Below are 20,682 nucleotides of genomic sequence, written 5' to 3'. Positions count from 1 at the left end.
TGACTTTTTATATTAATAGCCAATTTAGAGTCACACTTTATAATTTCTAAGTTTCAGGATTCAGTGTTTTCAGAGTTTTCAAACAGAATTATGATTAGAATTTATCACTAACATTATACCAATAATTTGGGTTCAGATGCATAATTATCTGAAAGTTATTACATCATTCAAGTCAATTTTGTGTATAGATTTTCTGATATCATCACCAAGAAGCCAGAAACATATTATAAATTATATACACAATAATGGTTCTGACAATGGCAACATTTTCAGGAATTTAAACTCACAACATATCTTGTTTCTACAAAACTATTTGGGCCAACTTCTGTTACTCTTACAATGACATTCATTCAACTCCCCAGAAGTCAACTGAAGGCAGACTCTGGCTCTTTATTAGCACCACAGAGAAGAGAACAGGCTAGAAATACAAAGAACTAATATGAAGCTATTATTTAAAGTGAAAGTTAAATCTCTGGAGTCACACATTCATATTAAATTATCCCACCTTTCCGTAAACTAAAGCATTACTCCCAAAATAACAGCTTTCATTTTCAATTAGTACTGGATTATTGGATTTATTAGCTTCTTTAATATTTGGCTCAATCTAGTCTCCTTTTCATTACATCTTGATATTGAGCACAACAGGTTCACTAGACAGTTATTGTAGATTAGATCATAGATTATATCAAACACTTACAGAAGGTCCACTAGGTCCTGTTAGACCAGGGAGCCCTGGAATACCTTGAAGACCCTGAGAATAAAAGATATTTATGAATATTTTTCTCCATTACACAGGTTTAATCTTGAAATCCATTACATTCATCATACCCATCACTGTTATAGTTTATATACAAATTATTTTTTAGCTAAACAAACATATACTGTTCTGAAGTAGCACATAAAAGATAACCTCTTGTTTGAGTGATAAATTACACTCTTCCCCATCATTACTGCTGGCAACTTCTGTCCTTTATATATTTTCCTCTTTAGCTCTGTAGATAAGAGCATGATGTCTGAGCAAAGTACAGAAACAATTTTTCCTTTTCCTATCACTATAAACTTTCTTCCTGTTCAGAAAGGCACCTGTTCACACCTCTCAATATTACCTGATATTATCTAAGCAGGATATTGCTTTGTGTCCAATATCCCAATTATTTTCATTTTATATAAATAAAGTATGGATTTTTGTCATAGCACTTAAAGAACTACTGCACACTTTTCTTCCAGCTACTGCTCATAATTCTATTATATGGCCTGAAAATTCACTAGCATTCTGCATGTGTGTAAAATATATTTAATAGTTTTAATAAGACTTCATCTCAAAGGTGACTAGCTAAATCTCTTTGTTTGAATTTATAATCCATGCCTCATATCAATACTAAAAAGACCTGGAATGATTGTATCAGTTAATATTCAGAGTACTAGTGCAACATCTGGTGATGAGCACATGACGGAAGGGAAAGACACTTAACCACTATGCAGACTTAGTATATCTGAACTAAGACAAGTAGCCCATTATCCTTATCATTTCTACATTGAGAGAGGTTCTCAACATAGGATTGGAGGTCTCAGTTTCCAAAAGAACAACAAAGAAAGGCTTCTCTGTAACTCTCCAAAGTGTTTTTTTCTTTTATAACAAGGTACTTGAAGTGAGGGAAAATGGTATTTTTTGCTCTCACTGTCAGTGGTGCTGCTGCTCTTTGCAGTGCATTCCAGAACTGACTGTGGCTTTCAGTTATCATAAGTTGCTTTCTCAGTGTGCACACAAAACCTCTGATGGGATCCCCGGGGTGCAGCCTGGGACTGTGGGACCACTGTGCTCCCTGAACTGTCCAGCCTGGGCTGACTCTCACAATGCCTTGCTAGTGACCAGAAGCAAACTCCTCCAGGTGCTGTTATCACTCAGCTCAACCACAGGTGGAGCCCCCCAGCCAGCTAGATTGCATGAATGCTCCCAGAGCCACTCATGAATCACACAGGGAAAGGCACCAGCCAAATCCCTCCAGCTCCTAGGCTTGTACCTCAGGAACATATCGTTTTGCACTGCTCAAGATGGGCAGTACAAATTTATTAATTCGCTCACCACTTCATCGGTTTCATATACCAGCCTTTGCAAACCTGAGCAGTTTTGCCACACACGTCATACAAACTCACTGGTAAAGATAAACAATTAAACAAATTTATTGACTACAGAATATAGATTTTAAGTGATTGTAAGTGCTAGGCAAAAAGTCACAGTTAGTTACCAAAAGAGAAGAAAACATAAGCACGCAGTCTAAATTCTCAACCCTATTAGACTGAGCAACATCTAGGTTAAGCAGTTGTTCTCACCCCACTGGATACTGCAGTCCTTAATATACAGGTTTGTCCCTTAAACCTGGACCAGCCTCCTCTGTTGGAGTCTTCAGTCTTCTTCTGAGTGTCTTGGTTTCTTGCAGCAGAGGTGGGGGCAGGAAAAAGGTGAGGCATGGGCTTGCTGTGTTCTGTTTTATACCCTCAGACCCATGTGCTTGGGGAATACACAAGTCCAGACATGTCTGGTGGGCATTACTGAGTCTCTAGGAAAGGTTGAGCAATCCCCCTGCTGTGGCCTCATGCAGATGAGTCACTGGCTGTTGATGGGCTGTTTGTCACCCTTCCCCGGGCATTGGTTACTTTCCTTCCTGTTGCCTCTGGGAAGCTAATAACTGGCTGATTCCGCAACTTACAGCATGTTTTAGTGACAAACATACAACACAATTCTCATAACTTCATATGCACTAATGATATACATATATGAATAGAGAAATGACTTTCAGCAGATCATAACCTTTCCCCTCATACTTCACAGAAAATCCGAAAGCAAAGGAGCCCAGAAAAGGGAAAATTCAGGGGGAAGTAGAAGATTTAAAGAAGAAAAGGGAGAAATCAGGAAAGGATGGAGAGGTGGGGACTAGGGTGGGCACAAAAATCTATCCACACGGGGACAAGGACATTTAGGGAGACTCAAGCCCCCTCAAGATGTGGGGAGAGGCTCCCCCCCAATATTTTGTGGGATTTGTGCCCCATTTTGAATTAGTTTCCCCAACTGTAGAGCCTCATTAATAATACACAGACACCAACGATAGTTTTAAGAATTAAGTTTGTTAAAATTCTTAAACTCACATTGTAATAAGAAAGTGCAATCCGAAAAGCACCAGATAAAATTCCTTTCAAAGGACTTTGCAAAACCTAAATTGTCTTAACAATGACATTCTCAAAGTATAGTGAAACTTAGAGACCAGATACTCCTGGAGAATATGAAAGAAGTGGAGGAAAGATCAGGGAAAACAGAATCCTGAGTTACGGAAGAAGCATAATATGTGAGTAATAGAGGGCCTGACACTGCTCCCACTGAAGCAAATGAGAGTTTATCATTGAATTAAATCGGGGAAGCACTTGATCGTTCAGCTGCATAAATGGAGTTTTGGTTTATAGTTCCTTGAATTATAAAATAGTATGTAACTCCGAATGTATAATCATTAAGGGCCTGTTCCAAAAGCCTCTTTATGTCTATGAGAGTATTTCCACTGGCTTCAATGAATTTCAGAAGACCCTAAAACTATTGTTCTACTTTGTGGCTCTGGTAATCTAACCAAATCATAAAAAACATGAGAACTTCAGATCCATTACTGGAATAACAACTCCATTATGTAGTTTCCTGGAAGTAACATTCATTCACCCAGTTACAATGAAGTAACCTAAAACATCTGCTAAAACACTGGAGCTACCCAACATTGTTGGGAGTGCCTTAGCACCTACCAAATAGTGAAGAAGCATTATAATAGCTTCGTTATTGACCGAGTGAGCACCCTATTGAATCAATAAAAATTTACTTAGAATGAATTTACTCTGGCGTCTCTTTAAAAGCCTAAGTGCCAATTTTAACCTGGTCTTTTTGTTATTACCTTCTCAATTGCCTTTAAGATCTGTCTCAACTTTTGGCAGTGAGATACTGTCAGAATTGTTTAAAATTGGATCTCCGTGTGTCAAGTTGCTGCTGCATGTATTACACCAGAGATGGTGCGCACAGAGAAAGGCCATACTACTGTTTTACCACAGTCCTGTTTATTTTTAAAATAAAATGTTTTTAGAGCCTTATTTATTATTGTAAATTTATTTTAAAGTATGTCTTCTAAATCTTAGGACGTCTTGAATATTTAAGAAGCACCAACCTTGCAGATTCTCTGAATAGTATCAATACAAAAGGAAGAAAAAACATGATAATTTCCAAAACCATCTTTATATTTTGGCAATCTGCTGAGATCTAGGGCAAACAGGGGCAAAAGTGGAACATATCTAACACTTTTGTTCTGATTCTTTACACCACCCTCAAGATAAGTTGTTCCAGATGAATTTTCTTTTTTCCCCCAACATTTATATCAGTTGCTTAGTCTGACAATAATTCATCATTGTAATTAGATTTTTCTGGATTTATTTTGAATTGTGCAAGAAAGGAAGTATATCGGCTAAATCAAAGGTAAAAAAAATCATCATCATTCCATCACAGTTTTGGTGAAAATCTGACACACAGTCTACCTGATCACTCTCTTGAAGTGATGGATAGTGTTGAGTACAAATTTCAGTTTGAAAAACACTTTCAATCCATATTTTGTTTGAAATTTCACCTTCACTCCATAATTAACATTAGCTATGTACCATGAAATCCCCAGAACGAATAAGGAATTCATCAATACATTCAAAATTCCAAATATTAGCGACCATAATTTTTCAGATGCATTCTCTCCTATCAAAGCAATAACATTTACGAGAGAGTAGTATATTTAACATATTTCAGTTGATGAGCTTTGTTATTTAATAGAGCTCAGCAAATAATCTGTAATGGATGATTTATTTTACCTATTTCATCTGGCAAATTATCTCCAAGGAGCACATGATTCACTTATATTTATTAGCTGATTAATTTTGGTGAATTCTTTTGACATAAGATTGCTCTTGAGCTTTCATTGCAAATATCTGGCATTTAAAATTGGAGCTGTGGAATTTCATTTTCATTGGGCAATAGGTCTCGTGGTATTTTTCTGTACCCTTACTGGCTTACAATACCCTAGGAATCCAGTATCTGGTGAAAATACTCACATTTTCAAATTCAAAATTCAATCATAGAATTATAGAATATCAGGGTTGGAAGGGACCTCAGGAGGTCAACTAGTCCAACCCCCTGCTCAAAGCAGGACCAATCCCCAACTAAAGCATCCCAGCCAGGGCTTTGTCAAGCCTGACCATAAAAACTTCTAAGGAAGGAGATTCCACCACCTCCCTAGGTAACACATTCCAGTGTTTCACCACCCTCCTAGTGAAAAAGTTTTTCCTAATATCCAACCTAGATCTCCCCCACTGCAACTTGAGACCATTACTCCTTGTTCTGTCATCTGCTACCATTAAGAACAGTCTAGATCCATCCTCTTTGGAACCCCCTTTCAGGTAGTTGAAAGCAGCTATCAAATCCCCCCTCATTCTTCTCTTCCGCAGACTAAACAATCCCAGTTCCCTCAGCCTCTCCTCATAAGTAATGTGTTCCAATCCCCTAATCATTTTTGTTGCCCTCAGCTGCACTCTTTCCAATTTTTCCACATCCTTCTTGTAGTGTGGGGCCCAAAACTGGACACAGTACTCCAGATGAGGCCTCACCAATATTGAATAGAGGGGAACGATCACGTCCCTCGATCTGCTGGCAATGCCCCTACTTATACATCCCAAAATGCCATTGGCCTTCTTAGCAACAACAGCACACTGTGAATATTTTCCTACATTCACTTAATATTTGCTGTTGCCATGAATAATCCTGCCACTAAATTTGTTCATTAGAATACTTTTGGAAAAAGAACACTGTCATAAATATAAAGGGAAGGGTAAACCCCTTTGAAATCCCTCCTGGCCAGGGGAAAGCTCCTCTCACCTGTAAAGGGTTAAGAAGCTAAAGGTAACCTCGCTGGCACCTGACCAAAATGACCAATGAGGAGACAAGATACTTTCAAAAGCTGGGAGGAGGGAGAAAAACAAAGGGTCTGTGTGTCTGTCTATATGCTGGTTTTCTGCCGGGGATAGACCAGGAATGGAGTCTTAGAACTTTTAGTATGTAATCTAGCTAGGTATGTGTTAGATTATGATTTCTTTAAATGTCTGAGAAAAGAACTGTGCTGAATAGAATAACTATTTCTGTCTGTGTATCTTTTTTGTAACTTAAGGTTTTGCCTAGAGGGGTTCTCTATGTTTTGAATCTAATTACCCTGTAAGGTATCTTCCATCCTGATTTTATAGAGGGGATTTCTTTACTTCTATTTACTTCTATTTCTATTAAAAGTCTTCTTGTAAGAAAACTGAATGCTTTTTCATTGTTCTCAGATCCAAGGGTTTGGGTCTGGGGTCACCTATGCAAATTGGTGAGGCTTTTTATCCAACATTTCCCAGGAAAGAGGGGGGGTGCAAGTGTTGGGAGGATTGTTCATTGTTCTTAAGATCCAAGGGTCTGGGTCTGTAGTCACCTAGGCAAATTGGTGAGGCTTTTTACCAAACCTTGTCCAGGAAGTGGGGTGCAAGGGTTTGGGAAGTATTTTGGGGGGAAAGACGTTTCCAAACAGCTCTTCCCCAGTAACCAGTATTTGTTTGGTGGTGGTAGCGGCCAATCCAAGGACAAAGGGTGGAATATTTTGTACCTTGGGGAAGTTTTGACCTAAGCTGGTAAAGATAAGCTTAGGAGGTTTTTCATGCAGGTCCCCACATCTGTACCCTTGCGTTCAGAGTGGCGAAGGAACCTTGACAAACACTAAAGGGGCAGTAACACAGTCAAAGCACATTTGTTATAAAATGTGAACAAACATTCTGAGAATACTCGGCATATACCCATTTATTGCTCGATCCTGTATTATCTTCTCAATATTAGCATTTAAATATACAATCCTTTGTAATTAAATTAAGAGATGCGAAAAATAAAACTGCCTTACTCAACTGAGTAACAGTACTTAATTATATGGAAAATTCAGAATCAAGAACTGTTAATATCAGCCTTCCTAACGCTTACATATCTTCTTGAGATATTCTGGAGAATTAGATAATATGTGGATTTAGTTCTCAATTTGGACCTTTATTCATGTACACATAAGAATAACTATAATATAATTATTATTGAAATTAAAATAATTTTACCTCATCACCTTTCTCTCCAGAAAGTCCAGAAAATCCACGTTCACCTTTGCTTCCCTATAAAGACATAACTTTTGAACTATTACTGTATTTTATTACAGTTACAAAAACTTATGTACTGTAGTGTGTTTCATTTTAAATATGCTAGTATTCTAGCATAATTTTAAATATGCTAGTATGGAGCTTATGGGTTAGCAGTAAGGGACCATAAAACAAACAAAGAGTCAAATTCCACACCGGCACAGGTACCACTAAGGTCAATAAACATTATGCCTACTTCCTATGCACTTGAATTTGGCCCAGAACGCTGAGGCTGAGTGCAAAAGTTCGCTTGATAAACTACAACTAGCTTAGAAGGGGCACGGATCAGTGTTCACGTTGCGCTCCCCATCAGCAATTGGCCAGGGCCGGGGAAGCTAATGATCCAAATTCAGTGATGAATCCTGGTCACATGCCATCTGAGACACATTGAACATTCACTAAGCAGAAGGCTAGGTTAGAACTCTTTTCAAAGGAGAATTTATACTTTATGATTATTATTGGATTTTGCTTTAAGGGATTTAGATGTCAAAACCTGCGATCTTTAGTAATTCTTCAGTAAGGCACAATTCCTAATGACTTCAATACAAGTTTAGAATATATCCCTCTGAAATCAATGAGACTATTCACATGAGTAACAAAATATGTAAGTACTCAGGATGGTCCAGTAATTATGGTGCTATCCTGGGAATTGGGAGATTCCCTGTTTCACCACAGACTTCCTGCATAACCTTGGGTAACTCACTCAGTCCTCTGTGACTCAGTTCCCCATCTGTAAAATGGGAATGAATCACAGCACTTTATAGCACAGGGGTGTTCTAAGAATAAATACACTAAAGATTACGAGGTTCTGAGATACTACAGTAGTGGGGGCCTTATAAGTATACAAGAAGAAAAGGAGTACTTGTGGCACCTTAGAGACTAACCAATTTATTTGAGCATGAGCTTTCATGCTCAAATAAATTGGTTAGTCTCTAAGGTGCCACAAGTACTCCTTTTCTTTTTGCGAATACAGACTAACACGGCTGTTACTCTGAAACCTGTTATAAGTATACAAGATAGACAAATAGGATTTAGCCCTGCATTTTTAATGGATAAAAAAAAGTTATCTAAAGTACTCACTTAATAAACTTACCTTTGGCCCCTCTCTACCAGGGATTCCTGAAGGACCTCTTGGCCCAGTATCACCCTGGAGAACAGAGGAAAATAAATGGATGGGAAGTACTTTAGCAAAAGAAACAGTGGATCATATGAATATATAGTCACACCCATAATCTTGCCTTCCTGCCGTTGTGACCATCCCTGTTAGGAAAGCCTGCTACTCCCTTTTCTCCTTTATGACTGTTAATCCAGGAACTCCAGCCTGGAAGTGGCTACAAACATTTTACTGGAAATATATAAAATTGTGATGATTAACCTTTCTACAGAGGCATTAAATAAATCAAGAACACACAAGATGCTGGGGGTTTTATTATTTTAAATCTTCCTGTGGGGTAATTTTAGTGAAAATATATTAAATGTGACTGAAACAGAAAATGATGCATGATCTCCCTGATTTCTTGGCTCTAGATTTTGAGGCCAGACAGAAGTTGCCCTTTTGGAAAATATGGGATTCTGCGAAGCAATGCAATGGGAGTGTCTGTCACTCACCAGGATTGCCTCCTGGCACAACAGGCAGTGTACACATAGACACACTTTTTTTTGGGAAACTTTTTTTTTTTTAAACTACAACACCTAAACTACCAAAACTACTAACTACTACTAAGAACAATTATAATAAACTAATTACTAAAAGAGCTAAGGGGACACAGTTGAGGTAAAACAACGTGGACAACTGTTAAGGCCCCTTCAGCCCGAGGCGGTCGAGAAGGAACAGAGAGCAGTTAGCCCATACACTGCTATATAACACCAGCACGTGATTGAGTAACATGCATGTGCGGGCTGAACAGACACTTCTACGAGAAATCTCCAATCAAAGGCACAGGGGATGCAAGAACACCTAGAGTGAAGGAACTAGAGTATCCACAGGGACCTTACTCGAAGAACAACAACTAGATTTGTTTTTAGACAAAAGAGAGGACTGAGCAGTTTAATGAAAAGCAAGAGGTGGACCCAGGTCTCAAAGAAAGGATCTGGATCAGGATTCAATTTTTTCCATGACAGACATGACAGGTCTTTTAAGGTCTCTGAAATGTCTTACACCCTTAACTTTGGTGATTTACAGTATATAGTAAAACATAACCTTGGTTTTAGGAAAAGCAGACATATGAAACATGCCAATGTCTATTTTGCTTTGAACAACCCATTCATATTAGTGGAAAGACTTTCTCCTGAACCGATATACTACCTTCAATGAAGCACCCACATCTCCCAAAAGTGGAAGTGCAATCTGAAATAAAACACATGCATACACTTAAGAAATATTTAATATACTGTAAATATCCAACATCTTTAAATATTTGGTTCATGGTTTCCATACGTATTAATGGTATCAAAATGTTTACATAATTATGCAAATTAGTCATGATTAAGGCTGTTTTATCATGATATTTTTAAGGAAAAATAAAGCATATTCATGACGAAAAGTGCAAGAGTCAAATATTCAAATATATTTTTTAAATGTTGTCAGTGCTTTCTACCCAAGGTATTTCTTTGTTCCATATTATAGTGAACTAGCTAGAACAGTGTTTGTGCTACGAAAACAGTCAACACACTGAAACACAGTTGCTCCCCTATCAGAGTGCACTTTTCTGAAACCCAGCTTAGCCCTCCAAAATATTTAAGTCTTTTTTTTATTTCTGCAGGAAGAGACAGAAATCTCATCACCCCTGGAAATTAAAGCTCTGGCAGATAGTTCTTTGATCTGGTCTGGTGTGTAGCTGTACTCTTTTCCCTCTTTCCCTCTGTCTTCCCTTAGTTTTCCAAGTGCAAGGTTTAATTTTGTACCTCTCAAGGTTGTCCGTGAAACTGATTGAGCTGTTGCTGTCACCTCCACCCACCCACCTCCAAAAAATGAATCCTCACAATGTCAAAATGTAGGGATTTTTTTGTAAATCATGAAAATCACAAGCTAAATTACTCCTGTGATTATTGGGAAAAAACCCAGCCTTGGTCATGATATATAGTTAGATACACTGACAAATCTGGTGTGTACTTGTCTTCAATTTAACCAGTTTCAAATGTTCCCATTTTTAAAGCTTTAAGGGTCCTGTCTACACCAGGAAAACAGAAGTGTCAAACCTTAGCCTTCAGTACATTAGGAAAACCGTTCTTTGCTGACAACGGATGTCAGCAACCTGTGCAGTGGAACCACTGCTGAACACGATTTAACAGCTAATGTATAAAAGGACATACCACATTCAGCATGGTTTCACAAACTTTGAAAAAAATCTGCCAGGAAAGTTCTTAGAGAAGGACTAGTCTACATGGCAGGGTTTGAACACTCATTGAGAGGGATGTTCATTAGAGAAGAGGCTGAATTCACACTTTTGTAAGCAGCACTGATTTGCTGAAAGACACCATAAGGTTTCCCAGCACTGGTGCTTGGTGTTTGGGATATGTCTTTTTAATTTTCTTTTTATATATGTCATGTCTCAAATAAAAACTAAGAAGGTATTTAGGATTTAAACAGTTTCCTGCACTTAGGGAATCACCACTACATCTCACCTACTATCTGAAACTAAGCCTTTTTAAAAATCTGGTTATATGGTAGCAGGCTTTGGCCTAAACCATTTAGGAAAGCCAAATCACATTATAATTCTAGGACCACAAGTGAGGTTAACAAGTGACTAAAGGGTTTCACTTTGCTGAGGAACAGGTCCCAAGAACTGCTCTAGGAATTCTGAGAGTTTTATTTACCTTTTTTAATGCCTCTGTCAGCATTCGTTTTAAAATCAAAATTAAGCTTGTAAAGTTTCAGCTTTGGGGAACATGTTAAAGGATCTAAACTCATTTCAGGTGTCTGTTCATCTTAGCCATTTAATTCTTTTGTTAGTACTCAAGAAAATTAGTTCACATTATGGGCTAGTTATTTTAAAATTTTCATTTATAATATAATAGCTTTTTAAATGCATCAGAGCAATACAATTTTTCCCACAGTCTTCTAATAAAAGAAGAACCAAACTATAGTCTTTGAAAATTTACACAGAACTGCTCCTGGGACTGAGACATGGTGAGCAAAGTTGCAGCCTGGAACAAACTATTAAAGCTAAATCATAACCTCCTGTGAACAGACATTTATCATGAAAGTGCTGACATAACCATAACTTTAATGATATTGTAATGAGCTAAATAAAAAAAAAATCACTAGGTAATCAACTGAATAAAATTTGCTAGGCCTACTAGGCATCTGGTGTCTTTCTGTTTTAAAATACTAGTATCCACACAATGTAAGTCAAGCATAGTTTGTATACATACTGGGTCACCTGGAGGACCTGGAAGTCCTGGCTTCCCATCTGGCCCAGGAGCACCCTAGAAACAGAAACAAGGCCATTGCATTTCAAATTTCAGTCATTGATAAGGGGCACATACCTCAATATAGTGTTATATATAGAATTGTTACTTACATCAACACCTGGGGTACCTGGCGTTCCAGGTAATCCAGGGGGTCCTCTAGGGCCCTAATATACACAACAGTTACTTAAGATATGATTCAAGAAACTGGAAAACATGTAAAGTTAAATTTATTTTTCCAAATTATACAATAATTTTACCTGGGCACCTGGTTTCCCAAATGGACCTTTAGGACCCTGTAAAAATAGCCAAATGTATACTCAGATAACAGCAGCAATGCTTTTAAAACAGGGGTGAGCTTGAACCAAAAATACTGAATGTGGGCTTTTGGTTCAGCACATCTTAGAGAATGGAACCTGCTGAAATGTCAGGTTACAAATCTGGACCCAATTTTGCTAAAGTTCAAGGGTGATCAGATCCAGTATTTTGGTTAAGAACCATTTCAAATAGAAAGTAAGGTCACCTACTAAGTACACAGTTATGTTATTATGAAATGGACTGTTCAGTTAGCTTGAGATTTACAGGGAAAACTGAGATTTATGCAATGCAATAGGAAAAATCGTCACAAATTGTAGGATGCCTAAGAATCAATTTAAACATTTTAAAATTTAAACGCTAATTTGTATTTTAAATTATTAGACTTGCTTAAAACTTATATTTGAAACCACAGCTATCTGTCTCAAGCATTATGATTTCTATAACTTACTCATTTCAATAAAAAAAGTGAAAAGTTTAGTTTAATATGTTGACTTGGACTGACAGGATATTGTCATTTTCATCAGTAGAATTCATGAGCATGACCTGTGTCATCTACCACCTTTATTACTGAACACTATCAAGACAACTAGACGAAGAAAGATTATTACTTGGATTATGGAACAACTACTGGCATTCTCTAAAACTCAGTCCTTTTAAGGCCAAATCTTTTCCCAACTTCCCCGGTTGCAGAGGGTTCCATGGCTTATGGAGGGGCAGTATTCTGGGGGAGCACACTGGGGTCCTGATCACCATGGAGCTGTTGATGTTTGAGTAAGTCAAGAATGGTGGACATGTGACTATGTAAATGCACAAGGAGAAATCCTTCACCCAGTGAATATGGGCAGCAACCCCACGGAATCCACTGCAGCCCTGAGTTTCCCTTGAGGGAGAAATCTATCTTCCAGTCCACACTATTACTGATTGCCTCTGTGCAACACCTCTTTACACAGGTGTGGCAAAGGATCTGCTACTTGGTATTGCAACCTTGGAAAACTCTAGGGCTCTTAACGTTTTAAGTTAGCAGTGAACGCTGGGAGAGAATAGTATAGGTTGCTGTAATTAAGTTTATAATTTGTGGAGCTAGCTACATTCTAAAGAAAAAACACTGATATTTTTCAATGTCTTACTTTTCAAAAATATGTTCTACTTAATTTGGGGGAAAATCTGAAGAAGTTCCTGTAGCCATTGATACTTCCAGAAATGGACTGGATGCTGAAGTAATAAGTGCAACAAAGATGCAGCGTTAGGAAGCAAGAATGAAATAGCATTTTGAACAGTGTGCTGCTGATGGCAAGAATGATATAAAAGACCATACTACTGCAGCTATTTATTCTGTTTACCCCAGCTAAAGTGTCCTTTGCTCATTTCATGTTTAAAATATACCGGTGGAAATTGGCCACATCTGGACTTTGTTGCTTCATAGGTGTGAAGCTTGTTGCTTCATAGGTGTGAAGCTTGTGCCGAGTTGTGCAGCTCTGGCTGGAGACTCTGCACCCACAAGCAGTACTCCAATTCTAGTAGTTCAGGCATCCCAACACTGAAACCCTGGAGCTGCTGCCCAGCCTCACCTTTTCCTTCCTGAGGCAGAGTACCTGCCTCTGCCTCTCCCAGTGTCCAGGGCATGGGGAATGACACAGAGAAGGGAACTGTGATTATTGACTGAGTGACAGCCAGGGATGCTTTACAGGGCGTAGTGCCTCGTCTCATGTGCCCGTGCTGGAACCAGAAGGGGCAGACAAATTCAAAACAGCTGTCAGCCAGAAAAAGAGCTATCAGCTTTAAGATGTCCCAGAACAATGTAAAATTAATGTGGAAGGGCATGGAACACAGGCTCTGGCAACTCTCCCATCCCCTACTTATAAGTGAAGTTCTAGGGGGAGTAACAGCAAGACATAGACAGGAATATTGTTTTCTGCTCTGTGAAAGGGGAAGAGGTGTTGGGTCAGGAATCATAGAGCAGCAGGGAACTCATATCAGGAAGATCTAATCTGAAACATGTTATATGAACCTGATCATTACATAGATTTCTCAGTAATAACTACAATGAAACTCTCACATACTATTTGCTATACTTACAGGGGGTCCTTGAATTCCTGTTCCGAGTGGCCCCATCTCTCCAGGAGACCCTTGTACGCCAGGCAGTCCTCTTTCACCCTAATAAAGTTACAAAACTTTCCGTTTCATCTTTAAAAGCAGAAATTAGTGTATCTCTTAGAAATAGGAACGGTGAGAATTTTTGTATACCTTAGGCCCTCGTGGACCTGGGGTTCCAGGAGTGCCAGCCAGACCCTAAAAAACAATAATTCTACCTTAAAATTACCGAGTCTGATTAAATGTTATGTCAGAGGTAGTCAGCATTTGTAAATAAAAATGATCTGTCTACACCTTGATTATTAGTGCCACAGTCTGTAGGATCATTGAAAAGACACTTGCATTAACAACAAGAGTTTTTAGACTGTATTTTCGATGTACTTGCTTTACAGGTATACCATACACGTTTTTTTCAAAATTATACTCATATTGCTATACGAATCATTTTCAATAGTGCTACAAGTACTACACAGAAACAAGCCACGAAAGCCCTTATAGCAAGTACTTACTGGTTTCCCAGGCAGACTTGGTCCAGGGGGTCCTGTCTCACCTTTTGGACCTGGATGTCCAGGAGGCCCTATAAGGCCACCAGAATCACCCTGTGGAATAGATATAAACCACTAGTTGAAATGTTAGTGTTTTCTTTCAGGAAAATTAACATTAAGGTAGGTCTTGATTATCAGGACTATTTTACATGGTAGATCTCTGTTACCTGTTATCTCTAGGTATTGGTAAATATTTTAAACAGCCCTATTTCAGAATGTACTACTGTACTTACATCATCTTATTTGGGAATCAAACACATGACTCCAGTTTTATAAACAAAACCAACTTTTTGAACATTTGTAATGCCAGCTAGGCTGTACACACTAAAGCAGGTGTTTGCTATACTGATAGCAGAGATTTTTCACTGTAAATCAGATAGGCCAACACCTATTCTACAGGGTAGTGAGTCTTATGACAGGGTGTTTGGAAGTAGTAACATGTCTTGAAATCTGTTACGTATGTTTAGATAACACATCAATAGCTTTTAATTTCTTAACAAAATATGTATTTTCCCTAAAAAAATGTTATATAGGTAAGTATGCAAGGTAAAAAAACAAAACAAAACATAGGAACACGGGATTTGCTATACCAGAAAAGACCAAGAGTCCATCTAATCTAGTTAATAATCCTGCTATTTTCCTAGTTACTCAGGCTTGCAATGCTGGTATCGTATCTACACTTCTTTCTCCTTCATCCTCTGATACCCAGACTGCCTCTAAATCCTGCCAGTTATTCCTCTGCAACATCTCCACAATACATCCCCTCCTCTCTATCCCTATTGCAAAAATCTGGGTCTGTGCCTTAGTCATCCCTCATCTCAATTACTGAAATTTCCTCTGCTCACCGTAAAGGCTCTGCTCAGCTGTACTCCTACCTACATCTCCCTTATCTTTCTCACTTTAACACTCTATGAACTCAGCACATCTCTGGCTAGCCCAACTCCTTCTTCCACAAGTGACTTTGTGCCTTTTCTCATGCTGCTCTCTTCCCCTTGAATATCCTCCCAGATCATGTTAGTTGTGCAACCTTATGTTTCTTCCTGTTCCATAAGACTAGCTTCTTTAGGTCTGTGCCACAGTGCTGACCTCTATTCCTGCCTACTCAACAGCTTGCACCCTCAAAATATTAATGTACTTCATTGGCTTTCTTTAAAACACAAACCCCAAGATGTATAAATGCAATAACTTATCTCAGAATTCACATCCTCCCCATATAATTCTCCCCCTCTTCCCGTACATGCAGGTACACACACACGCACACAGTTAACTCTTGCTGTTCTGTAGTACTGGTATGTCCAACTACAGGCCTAATCCAACCCCCTTTAAATCAATGGGATTCTTTCAATTATTAAATTGAAATTAGATTGACACATTAGAAGGTAAACTCTTCAGGCAAGAGGCATGTTTTTTTATTTATTCTTAAAATACCTAGATAGATGAATGTGGAAAGATGGAAGACTCCTTAAAGGTCATAATATTTTACTAATATTTTCTAAATCATAAATTAAATTGATCAAATTTTAGTGCATACCTTTTCTCCTTTAATTCCTGGTTTTCCTGGTATCCCAGGCTCTCCCAGTAAACCCTAGTTAATTAAAAAAACAACATTTTACATCGATTACAGCATCTTTCAGGTCAGTATGCTATCTGAGATTAAAGGTGAAAAAGATACTTATTTGGAGTAGTTACCGTACACTACAGGCCCCACACTACAAGAAGGATGTGGAGAAATTGGAGAGAGTCCAGCGAAGGGCAACAAAAATGATTAGGGGTCTGGAACACATGACTTATGAGGAGAGGCTGAGGGAACTGGGATTGTTTAGTCTATGGAAGAGAAGAATGAGGGGGGATTTGATAGCTGCTTTTAACTACCTGAAAGGTGGATCCAAAGAGGATGGATCTAGATTATTCTCAGTGATAGCAGATGACAGGACAAGGAGTAATGGTCTCAAGTTGCAGCGGGGAAGGTTTAGGTTGGATATTAGGAAAAACTTTTTCACTAGGAGGGTGGTGAAACACTGGAATGCGTTACCTAGGGAGGTGGAGGAATCCTCTTCCTTAGAAGTTTTTAAGGTCAGGCTTGACAAAGCCCTGGCTGGGATGATTTAGTTGGGATTGGTCCTGCTCTGGGCAGGGGGTTGGACTAGATGGCCTCCAGAGGTCCCTTCCAACTCTGTTATTCTATGATTCTATGATCCCCCATAAAAAGACCACAGAATGATAGTTCCTATGGCACTGTTTCATTGTCTAATATTTCACCTCAACAGATTTTACTGACTGCAAAAAATTACACAATACTTACGACTTCTCCTGGATGTCCTCTGGGTCCAATGGGTCCTGGAGGACCTTGCAGTCCCTACAGTGTGTGTGTATATATATATATATATATGTATTAATTTGAGTTAAAAATCAATATATTTTCAGTTATATTATACTAGAGAATAAAGCACTCTATCCTCCATAGGGACATTAACAAAAGAGCTGCTAAGAATTATTTTCTACCTGGATTAGGGAGCAACTGTAACCCACACACCTTCTGGTGTGGTGCTCTGTCCCCTCTAGTGGCACCAAGACCACTTAGAGATTAATGAGTCTGCTCCAGTTTTAGCTCATAGCAATATGGCTTTTAGCTCATGCAGTAGAGGCTCATGCACAAAGGTCCCAGGTTTGATCCTGCCCGTTGACAAACAGGATCTGTCGGTGTTACACAACAGTTACTGTAGTTCATTCTCCAATGCCCCAGTAGAATTTGCATTGTTATGCTACCCAATGAAATATATTAGAAGTTTCCATATTAATGAGCTAATTTCTCAAAATATGCCCACATAGGGGCATATCTTTATGGGCCAGACCATCAATTGTGTAAATCATTGTAGCACTGTTGAAGTCAATGGAGCTATGACATTTTACACCAGCTAAGGATCTGGCCCAGCATGTCCATAGGAAGAGGATAACAGCTGCTGCTGAAAAAGTTGAAAAAAGAATCCTGCCCATGGGACTATAGGACTCCAACAAGGCCACGTGTGACTGGATGGACTCTAAGGCATTGAACTGGAAAACAATGAATCAAGGCTTCTTGCTTGAGGATTCTGTTGAAGGAAGTAATGCTCTATCTGTTTGTCATGCTTATAATTTCTACAAGATGTATATGCATCTGGGAAGGAACTGGAGAGTTTCTTTTTTAATTATATCACCTGTCCAAGGTCACTGAAGAAGGGTGAGAGGAAGGGGGCCCTAGCTATTACAGCAGTAGCTACTACTCAGGAGACCCAGGTTCAAGTCCCTGTTCTGCAATAGACTTCCTGTGTGATCTTGGGTAAATCAGCTTGTCTCTCTGTGCTTCAGTTTCCCATCTGTAAAATGGAGTTAGTAGTATTTCCCTATCTCATAGAAGTTTTGTGTGGATAAATACATTAAAAATTTGGGGCACTCCTATACCACGATAATAAGAGCCATATGGTAACACTCATTGATTCATTCATGTTCTCTGTGTACATAAAATTTTCCTACTGTATTTTCCACTGCATGCATCCGATGTGGTGGGTTTTAGCCCATGAAAGCTTATGCTCAAATAAATTTGTTAGTCTCTAAGGTGTCACAAGTACTCCTGTTCTTTTTGTGGATACAGGCTAACAAAGCTGCTATTCTGAAAATAGACCGAACAGTGTCCTTGGGTTGCTGCAGGGGTTTCCTACATCAGTGAAATCCAGATCAGCCAGCCAGGTGATGAATCATGCAGATCTTTCTAAAGGCAGCTGAGATGGTGACTACTGTTTTGGTAAGGTCCTGGGGGCTGATCCCAGACCAAAGGAAGCCAGGTATATGGCCTCTACCAAGTGGAGTTAACCAACAGTTTACAGAACATTTCCCTTTTCTGAGGATTGTGGGGCAAAAGAGAGAAGGAGAAATGTGATTGAAGATCGGGGGGAGGAGGGGATTTAAGGACTTATTACCCAAGAGTCTGAGGCAATCCTGTTTCAGTAGTGAAGGAACACAGATTCTTCTGTCTGATTTGAGGGACAGGAATAGTCAGAAATGGCTCCAGTGGTTTTTCTCTGGACAAAGCTTTGGATCTAGATTCCTGCTTGTGAAAGGAATGCTGAGGTTTGTTCTTAGGTTTCTATTTCACTGAAGATTTCCCCACAAGAAGCTGGGCCTAACTGGGCCTTTCCCTGAGGAAAAGGAGGAAGATGGGGGTTTGTGTTTCCCTAGCTGAGAAGCAGGAGTGGAGAAGAAGGTTGTTTTCTCCAAAACTTCCTTCAATGCAGAGTCCACTAAATTCTCAATCAGATGGGGACCCTTAAAGATTAAGGGCAAGGAGACAAAACTTGAAGATATCATCACCCCATGACCAGATTCAGAAGTGCCAAAAAGATTGGCCTGCAAGTGGACAGAATCTTGAGCCACACTGAGAATATTTGATAGGGCAATGTGAGAGGTTCCTGTTTACCAGGAATGGCAGCTTAGAATCACCAGTATTGATCCCCTGGGTCTCCAAGAGCCACAGGGAGTGCAAGAGGCATAGAAAGTGGTAGTGATTTGGATGTTCCCAGTTTAAAAGATTATTTTCATAGCTTCTTTCCAGGGATTCATGAAGGAACACACTGGCCTCCTGAGGTCTAACGTCTTAGAGTGGGAAATTATGACTAAATTCATGTTTGAGTGGAGCAACCAGAGGCTGTGGAAATCAGAGTTCACATAATAGAGTCTGAAAAGACCTTTTGGGGAAGGATGGGCGTAGAATCAGAAGAGGCAGGAAACAGAAAAGACCCAAGTCATTCAGGCTATGAGTGTCTGAAGCTGAGGATGGCACCAGATTCAGAACCACTTCTGTACCTGATCGGGCTGGAGTGTGGTGCCTCTGCATGAGCAGTCCGCATGGTTCTTAAGTGAGGTGGGAAGGATGGACAGAATGGGCCCATTGCCAAAGGCTGCAGAGGAAAGGCACAGGAGAGGTATTTTTGGCTTTGAGAGGAAGACTTCATTGTACCTCCTATTCTACGTGATTACAGAGCTCAGCTGAGGCCTGGAGGAGAGATGGTTCCTCAGCTAAGAGGCAAAAGCTATTTCTAGCGAGGAAAGAGAACAACGAGAGAAGTCTGCCTGCACTCTGTGAGGAAGAGGAATTGAGACTGATAGTGTTGCATCCACTCTGGCTACCATCTGGCTGGCTGACAGATGAGGAGGATTCACTCATTAGTCTGTACTGGTGATATCCACAAAACAAAATGTGTAATTGCACACATAAATAGCCAGACAAGGGATAGAAATAGCAGTGGTCCTAAAGGTTCCTTGCATCATTCTTCCCCAGTGAGTGATGCTGAAATCAACCAGAACATTACTAACTAAAAGTAAAATAGCTACATTCTGCCTTCAATCTTGTGTAAGTCTCCGACTGACATCAACCCTGCTATATATTGTGGGTAGCATATATTGTACCACCTGCACCTAACCATAATTAATTTGTAATTTAGCTCCCTCCACAGAATAAAATTGACACAGCTGCATAAACATTAGCATCAGAATAGCCTCTTTTTGGTTATGGAGGCCATATTTCAAAAAATGTAATTCCCAAAAAGTGCATTCAGACTTTTGCATACACATGTTCTTTGAACACAAATTCCCCATGCTGGCCACAAAATTCAGGGATGTGTGTGTATATAACCCCAACTTGTATGTACACAAGAACTTTGGGCATGCAACTCAAGTACACACACTAAAAAAATTGGGCCGTACTATATAAAGTGAATGAAATAGCACCCAAAGTCCTTTTACACAATGTCATAATAAGAAGCCATTACATGCTACTTTCAATTTTATAATAAATACTTCAAAATACCTCTGATCCTGGATTTCCAGTGAGTCCAGGAGGACCACAATCTCCTATTTCACCCTAAAATGCATAATTTTTCTCAAATAATTTAAAGTTATATCCACAAGAGACAGCTGTGTACAAAAGAGATATTGTGTATACCAATCAGAAAAATACCTTAATTCCTTGTGATCCTTTCATTCCAATTTCCCCCTGAAAACAACAGATATGATCACAATAAGT

General features: G+C 39.1%; 1 protein-coding gene across 4 annotated transcripts in view; it reads right to left on the bottom strand.

Annotated features, from left to right (window-relative positions):
• The window catches only part of COL19A1 (collagen type XIX alpha 1 chain), a 339,106-nt gene that overhangs the window by 77,814 nt on the left and 240,610 nt on the right, over positions 1-20,682 (bottom strand). For all 4 annotated transcript variants that reach the window (XM_048846009.2, XM_075126514.1, XM_048846011.2 and 1 more), the window contains exons 20-33: positions 20,617-20,652; positions 20,467-20,520; positions 16,930-16,983; positions 16,159-16,212; positions 14,592-14,681; positions 14,236-14,280; positions 14,068-14,145; positions 11,934-11,969; positions 11,787-11,840; positions 11,638-11,691; positions 9,569-9,610; positions 8,357-8,410; positions 7,186-7,239; positions 698-751 (exon numbers count right to left, since the gene is read on the bottom strand). In XM_048846009.2, coding sequence (XP_048701966.2) covers positions 698-751; positions 7,186-7,239; positions 8,357-8,410; positions 9,569-9,610; positions 11,638-11,691; positions 11,787-11,840; positions 11,934-11,969; positions 14,068-14,145; positions 14,236-14,280; positions 14,592-14,681; positions 16,159-16,212; positions 16,930-16,983; positions 20,467-20,520; positions 20,617-20,652 — 759 coding nt within the window. The remainder of the gene's footprint in view (positions 1-697; positions 752-7,185; positions 7,240-8,356; positions 8,411-9,568; positions 9,611-11,637; positions 11,692-11,786; positions 11,841-11,933; positions 11,970-14,067; positions 14,146-14,235; positions 14,281-14,591; positions 14,682-16,158; positions 16,213-16,929; positions 16,984-20,466; positions 20,521-20,616; positions 20,653-20,682) is intronic.

Source organism: Caretta caretta, chromosome 3, assembly GCF_965140235.1.
Source record: "Caretta caretta isolate rCarCar2 chromosome 3, rCarCar1.hap1, whole genome shotgun sequence".
Classification (NCBI taxonomy): domain Eukaryota; kingdom Metazoa; phylum Chordata; order Testudines; family Cheloniidae; genus Caretta; species Caretta caretta.
Note: the sequence above shows the minus strand (reverse complement) of the source record. Positions and strands in the feature narration are given on the sequence as shown.